The 23,174-nt window shown below is 45.7% G+C and overlaps 1 protein-coding gene across 2 annotated transcripts; it reads left to right on the plus strand.

The window, feature by feature from the left end:
• Positions 1 to 2,726: 2,726 nt before the first annotated feature.
• Positions 2,727 to 13,187, plus strand: LOC115124396 (sugar transporter SWEET1-like). Of its 2 annotated transcripts, XM_065007019.1 has the most exons (6): positions 2,728 to 2,959; positions 3,382 to 3,459; positions 3,577 to 3,700; positions 5,691 to 5,852; positions 8,023 to 8,142; positions 9,787 to 13,187. In XM_065007019.1, the coding sequence occupies exons 1-6, from the start codon at positions 2,892 to 2,894 to the stop codon at positions 9,892 to 9,894; spliced, it is 660 nt and encodes a 219-aa protein (XP_064863091.1). In that variant the 5' UTR covers positions 2,728 to 2,891; the 3' UTR covers positions 9,895 to 13,187. The 2 variants fall into 2 exon arrangements, with proteins under 2 accessions (XP_064863094.1, XP_064863091.1); XM_065007022.1 differs by lacking the exon at positions 8,023 to 8,142 and having other exon boundaries at positions 2,727 to 2,959.
• Positions 13,188 to 23,174: the final 9,987 nt, after the last annotated feature.

The following is a 23,174-nucleotide window of genomic DNA, read 5'->3' on the forward strand; positions in this document are numbered from 1 at the left end:
AGTGTGAGTTGATGGTCACTAGTGTGGGTTGATGGTCGCTAGTGCGGGTTGATGGTCACTAGTGTGAGTTGATGGTCACTAGTGTGAGTTGATGGTCACTAGTGTGGGTTGATGGTCACTAGTGTGAGTTGATGGTCACTAGTGTGGGTTGATGGTCACTAGTGTGAGTTGATGGTCACTAGTGTGGGTTGATGGTCACTAGTGTGGGTTGATGGTCACTAGCGTGAATTGATGGTCACTAGTGTGAGTTGATGGTCACTAGTGTGGGTTGATGGTCACTAGTGTGAGTTGATGGTCACTAGTGTGAGTTGATGGTCACTAGTGTGAGTTGATGGTCACTAGTGTGGGTTGATGGTCACTAGTGTGAGTTGATGGTCATTAGTGTGAGTTGATGGTCACTAGTGTGGGTTGACGGTCATTAGTGTGAGTTGATGGTCACTAGTTTGAGTTGATGGTCACTAGTGTGGGTTGATGGTCACTAGCCTGAGTTGATGGTCACTAATGTGGGTTGATGTTCACTAGTGCGGGTTGATGGTCACTAGTGTGAGTTGATGGTCAGTAGTGTGAGTTGATGGTCACTAGTGTGGGTTGATGGTCACTAGTGTGAGTTGATGGTCACTAGTGTGAGTTGATGGTCACTAGTGCGGGTTGATGGTCAGTAGTGCGGATTGATGGTCACTAGTGTGAGTTGATGGTCACTAGTGTGAGTTGATGGTCAATAGTGAGTTGATGTTCAGTATTGTGGGTTGATGGTCACTAGTGCGGGTTGATGGTCACTAGTGTGAGTTGATGGTCACTAGTGTGAGTTGATGGTCACTAGTGTGAGTTGATGGTCACTAGTGTGGGTTGATGGTCACTAGTGTGAGTTGATGGTCACTAGTGTGGGTTGATGGTCACTAGTGTGGGTTGATGGTCACTAGAATGAGTTGATGGTCACTAGTGTGAGTTGATGGTCACTAGTGTGGGTTGATGGTCACTAGTGCGGGATGATGGTCACTAGTGCGGGATGATGGTCAGTAGTGTGGATTGATGGTCACTAGTGTGAGTTGATGGTCACTAGTGTGAGTTGATGGTCAATAGTGTGAGTTGATGTTCAGTATTGTGGGTTGATGGTCACTAGTGCGGGTTGATGGTCACTAGTGTGAGTTGATGGTCACTAGTGTGGGTTGATGGTCACTAGTGTGGGTTGATGGTCACTAGTGTGAGTTGATGGTCACTAGTGTGAGTTGATGGTCACTAGTGTGGGTTGATGGTCACTAGTGTGAGTTGATGGTCACTAGTGCGGGATGATGGTCAGTAGTGCGGATTGATGGTCACTAGTGTGAGTTGATGGTCACTAGTGTGAGTTGATGGTCACTAGTGCGGGATGATGGTCAGTAGTGCGGATTGATGGTCACTAGTGTGAGTTGACGGTCATTAGTGTGAGTCGATGGTCACTAGTGTGGGTTGATCAAATACAATTTTATTGGTCACGTACACATATTTAGCAGATGTTTTTGCAGGTGTAGCAAAATGCTAATTTGGGTTGATGGTCATTAGACTTGATAATGAATGTTATGGATTATTCCCGTATCTGTTGACAGTGATTGACGCAAGAATGGAGGTCCAAGTACAAGGCCTGAGGACACACTGATTATTCACTGTATTGTATTGATGTCATTCTGAACACTGTGTGATTCTGTAGCAGCTGACAAAGTCATTGCATTTTTGTTTTGACTTCCTACAAGCCTCTTGGCTGCTGTTTACAGAACATTTGGTGCTGTCTGATTAAGATATTAAGGTTCTGTCTCCAAGAGGCCAGTTAGACATTTTCTCTGCTTCATGCTGGGTGGTGTCTCCCTGTTGCAGCTTGTAATAAACCGGGTTGATTTTTGATTGACTTCATCTACAACTGCTCTCCTTTTGGTTTACCTGGAAATGTTTATTACACAGGCAAAACATGAATTAGGAGCCGTTCCACTTCACACTGTAGTGACTGAGATGAGTTCCCCCTCGCAATGTACAAAACCCTATTGCTCATTATTATCCTATATAGCATAAAGGTGGATATTGTGAAGTGGTATATATGTGGTATAAAGTTACACTGTTTCGAACATTCCAGGCTATATTTGGGTATTTATATTGTGTCTCAGTGATGATACAGCAGAGGAGATCATTCATTCCAACTCAGCATGCCTCCAAGGTGAAAACTTCACACTGTGCCCAGACTACACTACTAGACATCCCAGTATTCTGACTGTCGTCTTGTTGTCTGTCCCATAGAGGAATATGTCATTAGGATATTATTTGCTAAGGATGGCAGTTATATACAGCTATTATGGAGCGCAGATACAGTATCCGACCTGACAAGGTAAAAATCTGTCGTTCTGCCCCTGAACAAGGCAGTTAACCCACTGTTCCTAGGCCGTCATTGAAAATAAGAATGTGTTCTTAAATGACTTGCCTAGTTAAATAAAATAATAAATATTGACCATCATTTCATTGGTGGAAACCTATCCAACCTCTCATCCTTATCTGCCAATCAGAGTGCATAATTATTTCAGAATACTGTGGCGTATTCAGTAAGGAAACCGTTTACCGTTAAAGAACCAAACTGAAGCAAACAGAGCACAACGAGAGTTTCTATTGGACACGTGAAGTTAGGTGTCTCTCGTTACGTTCTGTTTGCTTCCGTATACGAAACGTTTTGCAACAGAATTGGCGAAATTAATACGCCCCTGATTACAAACACGGAAATACAGTGTGGTTAGAATGACGTCAACCTTGAGTTGCTGATGCAGATGTCAACTATTTGCACGATAGCTGATTTGATATTCATAGCGAAATTACTCACAATTTAGACACATACCTAGCTATCTAGGTAGTGCTCCATATATTCCGTTTTCCGATCTATGGAGTTTTTGCAGTTTCTATCATGGGCGTGCATCGTATTTACAGTCGGGATGTTCTCGACTGGACTGTAAGTTTGAAAGCTTTCTGCTTTTCAGAGAAACTATCTGGCTAAGTAGCAAACGTTAGCTAGATACCTGTTCTTTATTGCCAACATCGCAAATTTGGACAGAGACCAAATTCAGTTCTAATTTGCTTGTTTGTATAGCATTACACTTTGGAAACATAGCTAGCTCGGTGTTGGTTAGCTAGCCAGCTAGCTAGTCCACCCTTATCTCACATATATGAGTTAATCAAATATTTTCTTAGTTATTCGTTCAATGCCTGAGGCTTGTGTAAATAAAATACTCAGGACAGGTGATAATAAAATAATGTTTTAGTTCAGTTGCATCCTTTTTCTTATGCTATATTTGCAAGCAGGTCTTTTAAAAGTGTGTGTGTGTGTGTGTGTGTGTGTGTGTGTGTGTGTGTGTGTGTGTGTGTGTGTGTCAGGACGGACCTGAAGAAGATGAGCGCTTCCAAAAGTGCAGATAACGTCCAGTTCCTCCCCTTCCTCACCACATGCCTCAAGTAAGCTTTGTGTGTGGTGCCTAGGCAACGTGCCAGTGACCACTGATTAAACCCGGGTCATCTGCACAAGTCATACTGTGTTAGCCCACTGAGCTAAAGTCTTGTCTGTCTCTATAGTAACCTGGGCTGGCTGTATTATGGGATACTGAAGACGGATGGGACTCTGGTCCTGGTTAACACCATAGGAGCCTGTCTACAGTCCCTCTACATCCTCTGCTACTGCCACTACACCAATGACAAGGTGAGTTGACCACAGTGTTTTATAGTCTCTCCTACTGCCACTACACCAACGACAAGGTGAGTTGTCCACAGTGTTTTATAGTCTCTCCTACTGCCACTACACCAATGACAAGGTGAGTTGACCACAGTGTTTTATAGTCTCTCCTACTGCCACTACACCAATGACAAGGTGAGTTGACCACAGTGTTTTATAGTCTCTCCTACTGCCACTACACCAACGACAAGGTGAGTTGACCACAGTGTTTTATAGTCTCTCCTACTGCCACTACACCAATGACAAGGTGAGTTGACCACAGTGTTTTATAGTCTCTCCTACTGCCACTACACCAACGACAAGGTGAGTTGACCACAGTGTTTTATAGTCTCTCCTACTGCCACTACACCAATGACAAGGTGAGTTGACCACAGTGTTTTATAGTCTCTCCTACTGCCACTACACCAATGACAAGGTGAGTTGACCACAGTGTTTTATAGTCTCTCCTACTGCCACTACACCAATGACAAGGTGAGTTGTCCACAGTGTTTTATAGTCTCTCCTACTGCCACTACACCAATGACAAGGTGAGTTGTCCACAGTGTTTTATAGTCTCTCCTACTGCCACTACACCAATGACAAGGTGAGTTGACCACAGTGTTTTATAGTCTCTCCTACTGCCACTACACCAATGACAAGGTGAGTTGACCACAGTGTTTTATAGTCTCTCCTACTGCCACTACACCAATGACAAGGTGAGTTGACCATAGTGTTTTATAGTCTCTCCTACTGCCACTACACCAATGACAAGGTGAGTTGACCACAGTGTTTTATAGTCTCTCCTACTGCCACTACACCAATGACAAGGTGAGTTGACCATAGTGTTTTATAGTCTCTCCTACTGCCACTACACCAATGACAAGGTGAGTTGACCACAGTGTTTTATAGTCTCTCCTACTGCCACTACACCAATGACAAGGTGAGTTGACCACAGTGTTTTATAGTCTCTCCTACTGCCACTACACCAATGACAAGGTGAGTTGACCACAGTGTTTTATAGTCTCTCCTACTGCCACTACACCAATGACAAGGTGAGTTGACCACAGTGTTTTAGTCTCTCCTACTGCCACTACACCAATGACAAGGTGAGTTGACCATAGTGTTTTATAGTCTCTCCTACTGCCACTACACCAATGACAAGGTGAGTTGACCATAGTGTTTTATAGTCTCTCCTACTGCCACTACACCAATGACAAGGTGAGTTGACCACAGTGTTTTATAGTCTCTCCTACTGCCACTACACCAATGACAAGGTGAGTTGACCATAGTGTTTTATAGTCTCTCCTACTGCCACTACACCAATGACAAGGTGAGTTGACCATAGTGTTTTATAGTCTCTCCTACTGCCACTACACCAATGACAAGGTGAGTTGACCATAGTGTTTTATAGTCTCTCCTACTGCCACTACACCAATGACAAGGTGAGTTGACCATAGTGTTTTATAGTCTCTCCTACTGCCACTACACCAATGACAAGGTGAGTTGACCATAGTGTTTTATAGTCTCTCCTACTGCCACTACACCAATGACAAGGTGAGTTGACCATAGTGTTTTATAGTCTCTCCTACTGCCACTACACCAATGACAAGGTGAGTTGACCACAGTGTTTTATAGTCTCTCCTACTGCCACTACACCAATGACAAGGTGAGTTGACCATAGTGTTTTTTTAGTCACTTATCACATAGATACAGCCAGACCTGAATCCCCCAGGGGTGCATTCGTTTGTCTTAGAGATGGTCTGGTGTTCATTTCTGTAGATATCATAATGATGGTTTTCTGTAGATATTCAAGGTTTGTTTGCTTTAGTTCATTGTTTGTATTTTTCCGTTAGGGTTTGAAGTACACTTTTAGTAAATCTGCCCACTGGTTCTCTGCTTGAAGCCTAGTTTTAGGGTGTGTGCCAAAATGGTTCAAATTAGTATGGGGTCAGTAAACTTGTGTGTGTGTTCGTTCCAGAGGCGAGTGACCTCTCAGACGTTCCTAGCAGGAGGAGTGGTCTGTGGAGGCTGGCTGTACTTCAGTGTTGTCCTGCCTCAGGGAGAGTCTCAGCTGGCCCAGCTAGGTCTCACCTGCAGCCTGTTCACTATCAGCATGTACCTGAGTCCACTCGCTGACCTGGTAAATATGCAAACCCTTTCTTACACAGTGTTTATACAATATGCACCCTATGTCCACGCATTGGACACATTCTTCCACGCACTGGTGAAGAAACTTTTCTACAACTTTAATACAGAGTTCAGATAACACACACTCACTAGCCTGGTAAACAGACCTATTTCTCCAATGTTCTGGTACCTACCACCCTGATACCCACTGCAGATAACACACACTCACTAGCCTGGTAAACAGACCTATTTCTCCAATGTTCTGGTACCTACCACCCTGATACCCACTGCAGATAACACACACTCACTAGCCTGGTAAACAGACCTATTTCTCCAATGTTCTGGTACCTACCACCCTGATACCCACTGCAGATAACACACACTCACTAGCCTGGTAAACAGACCTATTTCTCCAATGTTCTGGTACCTACCACCCTGATACCCACTGCAGATAACACACACTCACTAGCCTGGTAAACAGACCTATTTCTCCAATGTTCTGGTACCTACCACCCTGATACCCACTGCAGATAACACACACTCACTAGCCTGGTAAACAGACCTATTTCTCCAATGTTCTGGTACCTACCACCCTGATACCCACTGCAGATAACACACACTCACTAGCCTGGTAAACAGACCTATTTCTCCAATGTTCTGGTACCTACCACCCTGATACCCACTGCAGATAACACACACTCACTAGCCTGGTAAACAGACCTATTTCTCCAATGTTCTGGTACCTACCACCCTGATACCCACTGCAGATAACACACACTCACTAGCCTGGTAAACAGACCTATTTCTCCAATGTTCTGGTACCTACCACCCTGATACCCACTGCAGATAACACACACTCACTAGCCTGGTAAACAGACCTATTTCTCCAATGTTCTGATACCTACCACCCTGATACCCACTGCAGATAACACACACTCACTAGCCTGGTAAACAGACCTATTTCTCCAATGTTCTGGTACCTACCACCCTGATACCCACTGCAGATAACACACACTCACTAGCCTGGTAAACAGACCTATTTCTCCAATGTTCTGATACCTACCACCCTGATACCCACTGCAGATAACACACACTCACTAGCCTGGCAAACAGACCTATTTCTCCAATGTTCTGATACCTACCACCCTGATACCCACTGCAGATAACACACACTCACTAGCCTGGCAAACAGACCTATTTCTCCAATGTTCTGATACCTACCACCCTGATACCCACTGCAGATAACACACACTCACTAGCCTGGCAAACATACCTATTTCTCCAATGTTCTGATACCTACCACCCTGATACCCACTGCAGATAACACACACTCACTAGCCTGGCAAACAGACCTATTTCTCCAATGTTCTGGTACCTACCACCCTGATACCCACTGTTCTCCGATTCCTCACATACTCTCATAAATATGTAAGGTAGACCAACAACAGGCCAATTTAGATTCCATCTTCAGTACATGACCACCTCTCTCATCACTCTCTCTCCCCTTGCCCTTTGCCTCTTCTCGTTGCCTCTGTGTTCCGGTTTATTCCTCCGCCCGGGCTGCACGATATGGGCAAAAAGTCCAATTGTGATTATCTTTTGGGGGGTGCAAATATTGCGATATATATATATATACTGAACAAAAATCTAAACTCAACATGCAACAACTGAATTACAGTTCATATGACGAAATCAGCCAATTGAAATACATTCATTAGGCCTTAATCTATGGATTTCACATGACTGGGCAGGGGCGCAGCCATGGGTGGGCCTGGGAGGGAATAGGAAGTGTGCTGCTTGAGTGACAGGGGGTGGGGCTTGGTGTGGGAAGCAGCTGCAAGAAGAGAGAGGAAGAGAGACGCACTGAGTAAACTATAAAAACTGATGTTACACGTGGCGTTTCAAATTATTGCATGCAATATGGATCTCTTCCTATATGCATATTGCACATGTCAATATTGCGATTTTGATGTGAATTTGATTATTTGTGCAGCCCTCCCCTCCACCTTCCTGTTTGTCTCATTCCCCCTCTGTCTGTCTCGTAGGATCCTGTGTCCATTTCCTGCCTTTCATCTGTGTCTTCCTGTTCTGGGTTCGTGTCTTATCCCATCTGCTGTCTTTTTGGATACATTGGAATTGTGTCAATTCATCACCCCCTCCTCCCCCTCTCTTCTCTCTGTCAGATGGAGATAGTGCGTACTGGTAGTGTGGAGCGTTTGTCCTTCTCTTTGACTGTAGCTACCTTCCTCACCTCAACATCCTGGACGCTCTATGGACTACAGCTGCAAGACTACTATATCATGGTGTGTGTGTATACAGTGCATTCTGAAAGTATTCAGACCCCTTGACTTTTTCTACGTTACAGCCTTATTTTGAAATGTATTAAATCTTTTTTTCCCTCATCAATCAATCTTTACTCTGTACTTTGGCAGTGATTACAGCCTCGGATCTTCTTGGGTATGACACTACAAGCTTGGCACACCTGTATCATTCTTCTCTGCAGATCAGCTCTGTCAGGTTGGATGGGGATTGTCGCTGCAAGGCTATTTTCTAGTCTCTCCAGAAATGTTTGATCAGGTTCAAGTCTGTGCTCAGGCTGGGCCACTCAAGGACATTCAGTGACTTGTCCCGAAGCCAGTTCTGCGTTGTATTGGAAGGGTTGTTGTCCTGTTAGAAGGTGAATCTTCACCTCAGTCGGAGGTCCTGAGCGCTCTGGTGCAGGTTTTCATCAAGGATCTCTGTGTACTTTGCTCCGTTCATCTTTCCCTCGATCCTGACTAGTCTCCCAGTCTCTGCCGCTGAAAACATCCCCACAGCTTGATGCTGCCGCCACCATGCTTCACCGTAGGGATGGTGTTAGGTTTCCACCAGACGTGACGCCTGACATTCAGGCCAAACAGTTCAATCTTGGTTTCTTCAGACCAGAGAATCTTGTCTTTAGGTGCATTTTAGCAAACTCCAAGCAGGCTGTCATGTGCCTTTTACTGAGGAGTGGTTTCCATCTGGCCACGATACCATAACATCGTGATTTGGTGGAGTGCTGCAGAGATGGTTATCCTTCTGGAAGATTCTCCCATCTCCACAGAGGAACTCTGGAGCTATGTTGGAGTGTTCTTGGTCACCTCCCTGACTAAGGCCCTTCTCCTCCAATTGCTCATTTTGGCCGGGTGTATATCTCAAAGTGCTGTACAGAATTCCAGCCTAAAACCCCAAACAGCAAGCAATGCAGGTGTAGAAGCACGGTGGCTAGGAAAAACTCCCTAGAAAGGCCAAAACCTAGGAAGAAACCTAGAGAGGAACCAGGCTATGAGGGGTGGCCAGTCCTTTGCCAAAGCACAGCCCCCACACCACTAGAGGGATATCCTCAACCACCAACTTACCATCCTGAGACGAGGCCGAGTATAGCCCACAAAGATCTCCACCACGGCACAACCCAGGGGGCCGCACCGCGCCAACCCAGACAGGAAGTTCACATCAGTGACTCAACCCACTCAAGTGACGCACCCCTCCTAGGGACGGCATGAAAGAGCGCCAGTGACTCAGCCCCTGTAATAGGGTTAGAGGCAGAGAATCCCAGTGGAAAGAGGGGAACTGGCCAGGCAGAGACAGACTGTATGTGAGACATGGTAGGGGCTAGATGGAAGGGGACTGTTAAATGATTGTAAATTACCTTTAGGGAAAGGGGATACCTAGTCAGTTGTACAACTGAAATGTGTCTTCCGCATTCAAGCCATCCCCTCTGAGGCAGAGCGGTGCGGAGAACTGCCTTAATCGACATCCAGGTCTTTGGCGCCCGGGGAACAGTGGGTTAACTGCCTGCCTTAGGAACAGAACGACAGATTTTTACCTTGTCAGCTCGGGGATTCGATCCAGCAACCTTTCGGTTACTGGCCCAACGCTCCTATCCGCCAGGTTTTACCCTCTTTGTGTTTTTTTGTGTGTTCCAGGTTCCAAACACGCCAGGCATTGTGACCAGTCTCATCCGGTTCTTCCTGTTCTGGAGATTTGCATCTGCCAATCAAGGCATGCCATCCTATAAACTTATCGAAATCTAAGTGGCTGGAGACTCACACCAATGGTTTCAAGGGAGAGCGATAACAGGCTTCTTGACCCTATCATGGTCAGGCTGTCAATCACTGATATTGTTACTCATATTGTAAATGATTCATGATCACTCCTACCCACCAAGGGTTTAAGAAGACTTTCTCCTCTCAAGGCAGAAGCTGTCCCTAATCACAGATCTAGGATCAGAGTACCCTAGCAATGGGGGATGAAAAATGATGAATAAATATCTGACCCTGTATCAGTGGTTAGGGGCATCTTCCTCATCGTTCTCCCTCCACCACTTCCTTTTTGTGCTTTCTGTCCTAATCTGGGACATCATTACTGCCACCTGAGAACTCAAACATGGGCGGGACAGTCCTGCCCTGTCAATCACAGTAGTCTCTGTTACCCAGTGGGAGGTTTTATGCTCAGCATCAATGCGCTGCTATTGGTTGAATCGCTCTAACTAACAGGGCAGGATGATCCTGCCTCTAGTGGGGTTTGAGACCCCTCACCTTTATAGTTGACTTGTGAACTAGGGGTGAACAACTGTTCCTGGTAGCCACAGTATCTGCTGGGTTGTCCTTCTCTTTTAACTAGACTGATGTACAGTGCATTTAGAAAGTTTTCAGACCCTTTGAGTTTTTACACATTTTTGTTACGTTACAGCCTTATTCTAAAATGTATGAAATTGTTTATTTTCCTCATCAATCTACACACAATACCCCATAATGACAAAGCAAAGAGGATTAATTTGTTTCATTTTGTACATTTATAAAAAAAAAATGTAAATATCACAGTTACATAAGTATTCAGACCCTTTACTCAGTACTTTGTTGAAGCACCTTTGGTTGCGATTACAGCCTCGAGTCTTCTTGGGTATGACGCTACGAGCTTGGCACATCTGTATTTGGGGAGTTTCTTCCATTCTTCTCTGCAGATCTTCTCAAACTCTGTCAGGTTGGATGGGAACGTTGCTACACAACTACTTTCAGGTCTCTCCGGAGATGTTAGATCGGGTCCTGACTAGTCTCCCAGTCCCTGCTGCTGAAAAACATCCCCACCGCCTGATGCTGCCACCATCATGCTTCACCGTAGGGATGGTGCCAGGTTTCATCCAGATATGATGCTGCCACCACCGTGCTTCACCGTAGGGATGGTGCCAGGTTTCATCCAGATATGATGCTGCCACCACCGTGCTTCACCGTAGGGATGGTGCCAGGTTTCATCCAGATATGATGCTGCCACCACCGTGCTTCACCGTAGGGATGGTGCCAGGTTTCGTCCAGATATGATGCTGCCACCACCATGCTTCACCGTAGGGATGGTGCCAGGTTTCATCCAGATATGATGCTTGGCATTCAGGCCAGAAGTGGCTTCTGTCTAGCCACTCTACCATAAAGGACTGATTAATGGAGTGCTGCAGAGATGGTTGTCCTTCTGGAAGTTTCTCCCATCTCCACAGAGGAGCTCTGTCAGTGTTCTTGGTCAGGGAGGTGACCAAGAACACTGACAGAGCTCCTCTGTGGAGATGGGAGAAACTTCCAGAAGGACAACCATCTCTGTCACCTCCCTGACCAAGGCCCTTCTCCCCTGATTGCTCAGTTTGGCCTGTCGGCCAGCCCTAGGAATAGTCTTGGTGGTTCCAAACTTCTTCTATTTAAGAACGATGGAGGCCACTGTGTTCTTGGACCTTCAATACTGCAGAAATGGTCTGATACCTTTCCCCAGATCTGTGTCTCAACACAATCCTGTCTCGGAGCTCTATGGACAATTCCTTCGACCTCATGTCTTGGTTTTTGCTCTGACATGCACTGTCAACTGTGGGACCTTATATAGACAGGTGTGTGCATTTCCAAATTATGTCCAATCAATTGAATTTATAGCAGATGGACTCCAATCAAGTTGTAGAAACATCTCAAGGATGGAAACTGGATCAATGGAAACAGGATGCACCTGAGCTTAATTTCGAGTCTCATCGCAAAGGGTCTGAATACTTATGTAAATAAAGGTATTTCTGTTTTTTATAGATTTGCAAAAATGTATCTAAACCTGTTTTCTCTCTGTCATCATGGGCTTTTGTTTAAGCTTGGTGAGGATTATTATTTTATTTTTAAAATCCATTTTAGAATGAGGCTGAATAATACTTTCTGAAAGCACTGAATACCTGGATAAGCAGACGTCTAAGGTCACCTGGATAACCAGACGTCTAAGGTCTCGACTCGCTAGTTAATCAGTTATATGAATGGATCAGTTAAGTACCACGGAGAGATGAAGAGGCTCCTAGTAGTACTAGTACTAGTGCTCCTAGTAGTACTAGTTGTAGCTGGGGTGTAGAGCACTCAGTTGTCCATCCCTACTAGGGTTGCCAAACTCCAGGAACTTGTTTTTCCAGACATCCTGGTTGGAGGATTCACAGAATCTGAAGGGAATAAGAAGGAGATCTGGAGCCCTCCAATCAGGATTTCTGGAAAACCAGGGAATTTATTGAAAGTTCCTGGAGTTTTGCAACCCGTTCCCTACTCTAAGCAGACATGGCATGTACTCTACATCATCGGTACTTGGTCTCTAAATCCATGAACTGAGGGAGACTAAGAATTCCATTTGTATTGTGTTTCATACACAATGTTTTTATTTGGATCGTATGTCTTCGTGTGCATGTGCACGTTGTGTTTTTATTTGGGTCGTATGTCTTCGTGTGCATGTGCACGTTGTGTTTTTATTTGGGTCGTATGTCTTCGTGTGCATGTGCACGTTGTGTTTTTATTTGGGTCGTATGTGTGCATGTGCACGTTGTGTTTTTATTTGGGTCGTATGTCTTCGTGTGCATGTGCACGTTGTGTTTTTATTTGGGTCGTATGTCTTCGTGTGCATGTGCACGTTGTGTTTTTATTTGGGTCGTATGTCTTCGTGTGCATGTGCACGTTGTGTTTTTATTTGGGTCGTATGTCTTCGTGTGCATGTGCACGTTGTGTTTTTATTTGGGTCGTATGTCTTCGTGTGCATGTGCACGTTGTGTTTTTATTTGGGTCGTATGTCTTCGTGTGCATGTGCACGTTGTGTTTTTATTTGGGTCGTATGTCTTCGTGTGCATGTGCACGTTGTGTTTTTGTTTTTATTGGTTTACGTTTGTCCAAACTAAATATACTGTAAGTATATTGTCTGTGCTCTTGTTGTTGATGCATTGGATTGTGTATAGGGTATTCTACATATGCTATTTTAATAGGATATTATCACTCTGGAAATAAGGGAGTTGGGGCTTTGCTGCTTCTTCAGACTGATTGAATAAATGTTTTATACTGTTGTTTAACATCCAGTGTTTTTCTTTGTGTGGATAAAGAGTATCCACATAGGCCTACTGCTAACATGAATAGGTACAATTTGATTGGCTGAATATGCAGACATTTTGAACGAGGTGAGAGCACTGCACTTGACCATGTGGAACACTAGAGGTGTATTCATTAGTCAGTTGCAAAACGTTTAGCAACAGAAACCGTTAACTCTGAAAGTAAGTTTCTATTGGACAAATTCAGGTAGGTCCCTCCCCGTTTTAGTTCTGTTTGCCTCCTAGAGTAAACAGTTTCCGTTGCAAAACACTTTTGCAACGGAATCTGACTAATGAATACACCCCTGCTCTTGTAGTTATGTGGGGTTTGTTTGTGTTTTAGGGTTAATGAGGTTACCCTTAGATTTGTTTGTGTGGAAAGCAGTGTGTGAGACCTTGCGTGATTGGGTGATACTGGGAACGAGCTTGTGTGAGTGAGAGAAAGCAGTGTGATTGTTCTGCAATGAGAATGTGTTGATGTGTGTGCGCATGAGTAAGTGTGTTTTCCTAGCCAACACTGCCTGATTGGGCAGCTGTGGGAACGGCTGTGTTTCGGGTTTCTCAGCGTGTGTGTGTGTACCAGCTTCTCTTCCTGTACTCAAAAGATCCAGCCTCCCTACTGAGAACACAGACACAACACCAAGAGAGTGGGAGTGGGGGAAAATAGGGGGAGGAGATTGAGGGAGAGGGGACATGGAAAAGGAAGATGGGAGGAATAGGGTCAATGGAACATCAGAGATTGACAGTGTGACAGGAGATGTAAGAGAGAAGGGAAGGATCAAGGAAAAGGATAGAGAGACCTAGCTATGCCACAGGGAGAGAGACCTAGCTATGCCACAGGGAGAGAGACCTAGCTATGCCACAGTGAGAGAGACCTAGCTATGCCACATGGAGAGAGACCTAGCTGTGCCACGGGGAGAGAGACCTAGCTGTGCCACGGGGAGAGAGACCTAGCTATGCCACGGGGAGAGAGACCTAGCTATGCCACAGGGAGAGAGACCTAGCTATGCCACGGGGAGAGCGACCTAGCTGTGCCACGGGGAGTGAGACCTAGCTATGCCACAGGGAGAGAGACCTAGCTATGCCACATGGAGAGAGACCTAGCTATGCCACATGGAGAGAGACCTAGCTATGCCACAGGGAGAGAGACCTAGCTATGCCACAGGGAGAGAGACCTAGCTATGCCACAGGGAGAGAGACCTAGCTATGCCACAGGGAGAAAGACCTAACTATGCCACATGGAGAGAGACCTAGCTATGCCACATGGAGAGACCTAGCTATGCCACAGGGAGAGAGACCTAGCTATGCCACAGGGAGAGAGACCTAGCTATGCCACATGGAGAGAGACCTAGCTATGCCACATGGAGAGAGACCTAGCTATGCCACAGGGAGAGAGACCTAGCTATGCCACAGGGAGAGAGACCTAGCTATGCCACAGGGAGAGAGACCTAGCTATGCCACAGGGAGAGAGACCTAGCTATGCCACAGGGAGAGAGACCTAACTATGCCACAGGGAGAAAGACCTAACTATGCCACAGGGAGACCGAGAGCTATGCCACAGGGATACAGAGATAGCTATGCCACAGGGATAAAGACCTAACTATGCCACAGGGAGAGAGACCTAGCTATGCCACAGGGAGAGAGACCTAGCTATGCCACAGGGAGACAGATAGCTATGCCACATGGAGAGACCTAGCTATGCCACAGGGAGAAATACCTAGCTATGCCACAGGGAGAAAGACCTAGCTATGCCACATGGAGAGAGACCTAGCTATGCCACAGGGAGAGAGACCTAGCTATGTCACAGGGAGAAAGACCTAGCTATGCCACATGGAGAGAGACCTAGCTATGCCACAGGGAGAAAGAGATAGTTATGCCACAGGGAGAGAGACCTAGCTATGCCACAGGGAGAAAGAGATAGTTATGCCACGGGGAGAGAGACCTAGCTATGCCACGGGGAGAGAGACCTAGCTATGCCACAGGGAGAGAGACCTAGCTATGCCACGGGGAGAGAGACCTAGCTATGCCACATGGAGAGAGACCTAGCTATGCCACAGGGAGAGAGACCTAGCTATGCCACAGGGAGAGAGACCTAGCTATGCCACAGGGAGAGAGACCTAGCTATGCCACAGGGAGAAAGACCTAACTATGCCACATGGAGAGAGACCTAGCTATGCCACATGGAGAGACCTAGCTATGCCACAGGGAGAGAGACCTAGCTATGCCACAGGGAGAGAGACCTAGCTATGCCACATGGAGAGAGACCTAGCTATGCCACATGGAGAGAGACCTAGCTATGCCACAGGGAGAGAGACCTAGCTATGCCACAGGGAGAGAGACCTAGCTATGCCACAGGGAGAGAGACCTAGCTATGCCACAGGGAGAGAGACCTAGCTATGCCACAGGGAGAGAGACCTAGCTATGCCACAGGGAGAGAGACCTAACTATGCCACAGGGAGAAAGACCTAACTATGCCACAGGGAGACCGAGAGCTATGCCACAGGGATACAGAGATAGCTATGCCACAGGGATAAAGACCTAACTATGCCACAGGGAGAGAGACCTAGCTATGCCACAGGGAGAGAGACCTAGCTATGCCACAGGGAGACAGATAGCTATGCCACATGGAGAGACCTAGCTATGCCACAGGGAGAAATACCTAGCTATGCCACAGGGAGAAAGACCTAGCTATGCCACATGGAGAGAGACCTAGCTATGCCACAGGGAGAGAGACCTAGCTATGTCACAGGGAGAAAGACCTAGCTATGCCACATGGAGAGAGACCTAGCTATGCCACAGGGAGAAAGAGATAGTTATGCCACAGGGAGAGAGACCTAGCTATGCCTCAGGGAGAGAGACCTAGCTATGCCACAGGGAGAAAGAGATAGTTATGCCACAGGGAGAGAGAGATAGTTATGCCACAGGGAGAGAGAGGCAGCCTACAGGTGTGACTACTAGATGGTCTGGTTTTGATTCAACTGGAAATAGAAGAGGATATCTATAAACACTAGAGCTCTACTCTAGGAGGAAGAGATGAGGGATCTGAAGGCGTTCACATGCTTCTTGTGGGGAACAGTTTGTTCATATATTTGTTCATATAATTTGTTCATATAATATATATATTATGTCTTTCTTCGTTTTGGTCTTTGGCTGTTTGAGCACACTTTGTTTTCTTGAGGCAAACTGAAGATCTGAAGCCGAAGTCTGCTCCCCTTCATCATCATTGGTCAACAGTAGGGATTCTTCAATGATGTGTTGTCATTCAACAATAGACCACTCGTTTTATGAACACTTTTACACTTGAGTTATACTGCACCAAACACCTTAGTTAGATGTCAAAATGCTCGGCGAAAGTGAAAAACTCACCAGAAGTTGGCTGGCAGAAAGGACGTGCAGAACAGTGACTTTATTCTAGCAAGACAGACCGTCTCCAATCATCTTTGCTGATAGCAATGTTGTGTTTCCATAAGTGGGGGAATTGATCTAATGTAGCATGTATGGTAAAGCCTCAACCCTTAGCTATCTTTTCCAATTCAAATGAGCTAAAAAAAAAAGTGAATAATGACAAAATATGTGTTTTGTGTGACTGCAGCACCAGCAATAGAAGGCAAAAATAGAGACACGTTCTTATTGAGTGAGGCACTGGCTTCGGTTGGGTCATTATAATTCAAAACAATACATTCTAAAATAAATCACACACGCGCCTCGCACGGCCCCATTTGGTGAGTTTAGGCCATTAGATCTCCTCTGCAAAACGGCTAAATTAATGACAGATTTCTTGAGTTATCTTTGTTTAATTCTGACAATTTTGAGGGAGTGTATATTGTTGTGGGTGTAGTGAAATGCTTGTGTTCCCAGCTCCAACAGGAAGTGTATATTTTTGTGGGTGTAGTGAAATGCTTGTGTTCCCAGCTCCAACAGGGAAGTGTATATTGTTGTGGGTGTAGTGAAATGCTTGTGTTCCCAGCTCCAACAGGAAGTGTATATTGTTGTGGGTGTAGTGAAATGCTTGTGTTCCCAGCTCCAACAGGGAAGTGTATATTGTTGTGGATGTAGTGAAATGCTTGTGTTCCCAGCTCCAACAGGAAGTGTATATTGTTGTGGGTGTAGTGAAATGCTTGTGTTCCCAGCTCCAACAGGAAGTGTATATTGTTGTGGGTGTAGTGAAATGCTTGTGTTCCCAGCTCCAACAGGAAGTGTATATTGTTGTGGGTATAGTGAAATGCTTGTGTTCCCAGCTCCAACAGGAAGTGTATATTGTTGTGGGTGTAGTGAAATGCTTGTGTTCCCAGCTCCAACAGGGAAGTGTATATTGTTGTGGGTGTAGTGAAATGCTTGTGTTCCCAGCTCCAACAGGGAGTGTATATTGTTGTGGGTGTAGTGAAATGCTTGTGTTCCCAGCTCCAACAGGAAGTGTATATTGTTGTGGGTGTAGTGAAATGCTTGTGTTCCCAGCTCCAACAGGGAAGTGTATATTGTTGTGGGTGTAGTGAAATGCTTGTGTTCCCAGCTCCAACAGGGAAGTGTATATTGTTGTGGGTGTAGTGAAATGCTTGTGTTCCCAGCTCCAACAGGGAAGTGTATATTCTTGCGGGTGTAGTGAAATGCTTGTGTTCCCAGCTCCAACAGGGAAGTGTATATTCTTGTGGGTGTAGTGAAATGCTTGTGTTCCCAGCTCCAACAGGGAGTGTATATTGTTGTGGGTGTAGTGAAATGCTTGTGTTCCCAGCTCCAACAGGAAGTGTATATTGTTGTGGGTGTAGTGAAATGCTTGTGTTCCCAGCTCCAACAGGGAAGTGTATATTGTTGTGGGTGTAGTGGAATGCTTGTGTTCCCAGCTCCAACAGGGAAGTGTATATTGTTGTGGGTGTAGTGAAATGCTTGTGTTCCCAGCTCCAACAGGGAAGTGTATATTCTTGCGGGTGTAGTGAAATGCTTGTGTTCCCAGCTCCAACAGGGAAGTGTATATTGTTGTGGGTGTAGTGAAATGCTTGTGTTCCCAGCTCCAACAGGGAAGTGTATATTCTTGTGGGTGTAGTGAAATGCTTGTGTTCCCAGCTCCAACAGGGAAGTGTATATTGTTGTGGGTGTAGTGAAATGCTTGTGTTCCCAGCTCCAACAGGGAAGTGTATATTCTTGCGGGTGTAGTGAAATGCTTGTGTTCCCAGCTCCAACAGGGAAGTGTATATTGTTGTGGGTGTAGTGAAATGCTTGTGTTCCCAGCTCCAACAGGGAAGTGTATATTCTTGTGGGTGTAGTGAAATGCTTGTGTTCCCAGCTCCAACAGGGAAGTGTATATTGTTGTGGGTGTAGTGAAATGCTTGTGTTCCCAGCTCCAACAGGGAAGTGTATATTCTTGCGGGTGTAGTGAAATGCTTGTGTTCCCAGCTCCAACAGGGAAGTGTATATTGTTGTGGGTGTAGTGAAATGCTTGTGTTCCCAGCTCCAACAGGGAAGTGTATATTCTTGTGGGTGTAGTGAAATGCTTGTGTTCCCAGCTCCAACAGGGAAGTGTATATTGTTGTGGGTGTAGTGAAATGCTTGTGTTCCCAGCTCCAACAGGGAAGTGTATATTCTTGCGGGTGTAGTGAAATGCTTGTGTTCCCAGCTCCAACAGGGAAGTGTATATTGTTGTGGGTGTAGTGAAATGCTTGTGTTCCCAGCTCCAACAGGGAAGTGTATATTCTTGTGGGTGTAGTGAAATGCTTGTGTTCCCAGCTCCAACAGGGAAGTGTATATTGTTGTGGGTGTAGTGAAATGCTTGTGTTCCCAGCTCCAACAGGGAAGTGTATATTCTTGCGGGTGTAGTGAAATGCTTGTGTTCCCAGCTCCAACAGGGAAGTGTATATTGTTGCGGGTGTAGTGAAATGCTTGTGTTCCCAGCTCCAACAGGGAAGTGTATATTCTTGCGGGTGTAGTGAAATGCTTGTGTTCCCAGCTCCAACAGGGAAGTGTATATTCTTGTGGGTGTAGTGAAATGCTTGTGTTCCCAGCTCCAACAGGGAAGTGTATATTCTTGTGGGTGTAGTGAAATGCTTGTGTTCCCAGCTCCAACAGGGAAGTGTATATTCTTGCGGGTGTAGTGAAATGCTTGTGTTCCCAGCTCCAACAGGGAAGTGTATATTCTTGCGGGTGTAGTGAAATGCTTGTGTTCCCAGCTCCAACAGGGAAGTGTATATTCTTGTGGGTGTAGTGAAATGCTTGTGTTCCCAGCTCCAACAGGGAAGTGTATATTGTTGTGGGTGTAGTGAAATGCTTGTGTTCCCAGCTCCAACAGGGAAGTGTATATTGTTGTGGGTGTAGTGAAATGCTTGTGTTCCCAGCTCCAACAGGGAAGTGTATATTCTTGTGGGTGTAGTGAAATGCTTGTGTTCCCAGCTCCAACAGGGAAGTGTATATTGTTGTGGGTGTAGTGAAATGCTTGTGTTCCCAGCTCCAACAGGGAAGTGTATATTCTTGCGGGTGTAGTGAAATGCTTGTGTTCCCAGCTCCAACAGGGAAGTGTATATTGTTGCGGGTGTAGTGAAATGCTTGTGTTCCCAGCTCCAACAGGGAAGTGTATATTCTTGCGGGTGTAGTGAAATGCTTGTGTTCCCAGCTCCAACAGGGAAGTGTATATTCTTGTGGGTGTAGTGAAATGCTTGTGTTCCCAGCTCCAACAGGGAAGTGTATATTCTTGCGGGTGTAGTGAAATGCTTGTGTTCCCAGCTCCAACAGGGAAGTGTATATTCTTGCGGGTGTAGTGAAATGCTTGTGTTCCCAGCTCCAACAGGGAAGTGTATATTCTTGCGGGTGTAGTGAAATGCTTGTGTTCCCAGCTCCAACAGGGAAGTGTATATTCTTGTGGGTGTAGTGAAATGCTTGTGTTCCCAGCTCCAACAGGGAAGTGTATATTGTTGTGGGTGTAGTGAAATGCTTGTGTTCCCAGCTCCAACAGGGAAGTGTATATTGTTGTGGGTGTAGTGAAATGCTTGTGTTCCCAGCTCCAACAGGGAAGTGTATATTCTTGTGGGTGTAGTGAAATGCTTGTGTTCCCAGCTCCAACAGGGAAGTGTATATTGTTGTGGGTGTAGTGAAATGCTTGTGTTCCCAGCTCCAACAGGGAAGTGTATATTGTTGTGGATGTAGTGAAATGCTTGTGTTCCCAGCTCCAACAGGGAAGTGTATATTGTTGTGGGTGTAGTGAAATGCTTGTGTTTCTAGCTCCAACAGGGAAGTGTATATTGTTGTGGGTGTAGTGAAATGCTTGTGTTTCTAGCTCCAACAGGGAAGTGTATATTGTTGTGGGTGTAGTGAAATGCTTGTGTTTCTAGCTCCAACAGGGAAGTGTATATTGTTGTGGGTGTAGTGAAATGCTTGTGTTTCTAGCTCCAACAGGGAAGTAGTGTCTAACAATTCACAACAATACACACATCTGAAAGTAAAAGATTGGAATTAAAATATATATCAATATTAGGACGAGTGGCATTGTCTAAAATACAGTAGAAGAGAACACAGTATATACATATGAGATGAGTAAAGCATTACCTTTTAGGGAGTATGCGAGCGCACTTGTTTGGCTTGGCGCCTTTAGGGGGGAGGGTGTAAGGAAAGGGTGTAGGGAGCGCAGGGGGGGTTCTCTGATATAAACTAGGAATAATACAGAGAGATGAAGGGAATAGTTGATGAGAGAAGGAGGGGCTGATTGGAGGGGTGTAGTCCCAATGTAAGGAGAGAGATGGGGACAATAGAAGGATCTACTGTATGGAGACACACAGACTAGACAAAGCTACAATGGGTTAATACACACCCATATGATCATTGTGATTGTGTACGTGTCTTGGAGAGAGAGTTAGGGTATGGTTGTCTGGGGCGTACGGGCTAGAGGGGGACAAGATGTTGTGTGTGTTTAATCACTGGAACAATGGCAGTCTGCTCACAAACAGGATCCCTCTGTTTCCTGAGTCTCGCTCTCTCTCTCGCTCTCGCTCTTATACACACACACACACACACACACACACACACACACACACACAGAGAGAGACATAGACATGTATGCACATACTCACAAACAACCACCCGAGCCACTGCCTGTTCACCCCACTACCATCCATAAGGTGAGGTCAGTACAGGGGCATCAAAGCAGGGACCGAGAGACTGAAAAACAGTTTCTATCTCAAGGCCATCAGACTGTTAAACAGCCATCACAAGCACAGAGGCTGCTGCTTAAATACAGACTTGAAATCATTGGCCACTTGAATAAATGGATCACTTTAATAATGCCAGTATAATAATGTTGACATATCTTGCCTCACTCATCTCATATGTTTATACTGTATTTTATACCATCTATTGCTCGGTCATCGCTCATCCATATATTTAATTTATATGTATATATTCTTATTCCATTCCTTTACTTAGATTTCTGTGTATTAGGTAGTTGTTGGAATTGTTATATTACTGCATTGTCGGAACTAGAAGCACAAGCATTTTGCTGCACTTGCATTAAAATCTGCTAACCATGTGTATGTGACCAATAACATCTGCTAACCATGTGTATGTGACCATTAACATCTGCTAACCATGTGTATGTGACCAATAACATCTGCTAACCATGTGTATGTGACCAATAACATCTGCTAACCATGTGTATGTGACCATTAACATCTGCTAACCACGTGTATGTGACCAATAACATCTGCTAACCATGTGTATGTGACCAATAACATCTGTTAACCATGTGTATGTGACCAATAACATTTGATTTGATTAAGCCTTCACTTCACTGGTAATGTCAAATTGAGATTGATTAATCTGAAGGATCAAATTATTCTCAGCAGAAACAGATTTAATAAGAACAGCAGTGTAACATGGTGCAGACTCAGCATACACACACACACACACACACACACACACACACATACACATACATTGACACAGTCAGCATGTGCACTCTCTACAATCAGTAAAAACACACCTGTCCCAGCTGTTGTTTTGAAGAGAGAAACAGGGCGAAAGAAGGAGGGAGGAATGTGCTTCTCTCTCATTTTTTTTCTGTCACCCCCTCCTCTCTGTCTCTCTCTCCTCACCCCTCCTCTCTCTCTCTCTCCTCACCCCTCCTCTCTCTCTCTCTCCTCACCCCCTCCTCTCTGTCTCTCTCTCCTAACCCCCTCCTCTCTGTCTCTCTCTCCTCACCCCTCCTCTCTGTCTCTCTCTCCTAACCCCTCCTCTCTGTCTCTCTCTCCTCACCCCTCCTCTCTCTCTCTCCTCACCCCTCCTCTCTGTCTCTCTCTCCTCACCCCTCCTCTCTGTCTCTCTCTCCTAACCCCCTCCTCTCTGTCTCTCTCTCCTCACCCCCTCCTCTCTCTCTCTCTCCTCACCCCTCCTCTCTCTCTCTCTCCTCACCCCTCCTCTCTCTCTCCTCACCCCTCCTCTCCTCTCCCCTCACCCCCTCCTCTGTCTCTCTCTCCTAACCCCTCCTCTCTGTCTCTCTCGCCTCACCCCCTCCTCTCTGTCTCTCTCTCCTCACCTCACCCTCCTCTCTCTCTCTCTCCTCACCCCTCCTCTCTCTCTCTCTCCTCACCCCCCCTCCTCTCTGTCTCTCTCTCCTCACCCCTCCTCTCTCTCTCCTCACCCCTCCTCTCTGTCTCTCTCCTCACCCCTCCTCTCTCTCTCTCCTCACCCCTCCTCTCTCTCTCTCCTCACCCCTCCTCTCTCTCTCTCTCTCTCTCTCCTCACCCCTCTTCTCTCTCTCTCTCTCTCTCTCTCTCTCCTCCTCTCTCTCTCTCTCTCTCTCTGTTTCCTTCTTTATGTTTTTACTTCTCAATGTTAGTTCTGTCTTTCTCTTCCTTGTTACCCCTGACTTTCCCTTATCTTGATCATCTGTGTGTGTGTGTGTGTGTGTGTGTGCACATGTGTGTGCGTGTCCATGCGTGCCTCCCTGTCTGCATGCCTGCATGTGTTCCTGCAGGTAAAGGAGAGAGATAG

Source organism: Oncorhynchus nerka, linkage group LG3 (assembly GCF_034236695.1).
Source record: "Oncorhynchus nerka isolate Pitt River linkage group LG3, Oner_Uvic_2.0, whole genome shotgun sequence".
NCBI classification, from domain to species: Eukaryota; Metazoa; Chordata; class Actinopteri; order Salmoniformes; family Salmonidae; genus Oncorhynchus; species Oncorhynchus nerka.

Bases quoted from the DNA above. Each gene is read 5' to 3' on its own strand.
- LOC115124396 (XM_065007019.1), top strand. From the start codon at position 2,892: ATGGAGTTTTTGCAGTTTCTATCATGGGCGTGCATCGTATTTACAGTC. The intron at 3,701-5,690 runs GTGAGTTGACCA...TGTTCGTTCCAG, and splicing joins GCCACTACACCAATGACAAG to AGGCGAGTGACCTCTCAGAC. The intron at 5,853-8,022 runs GTAAATATGCAA...TCTCTCTGTCAG, and splicing joins TGAGTCCACTCGCTGACCTG to ATGGAGATAGTGCGTACTGG.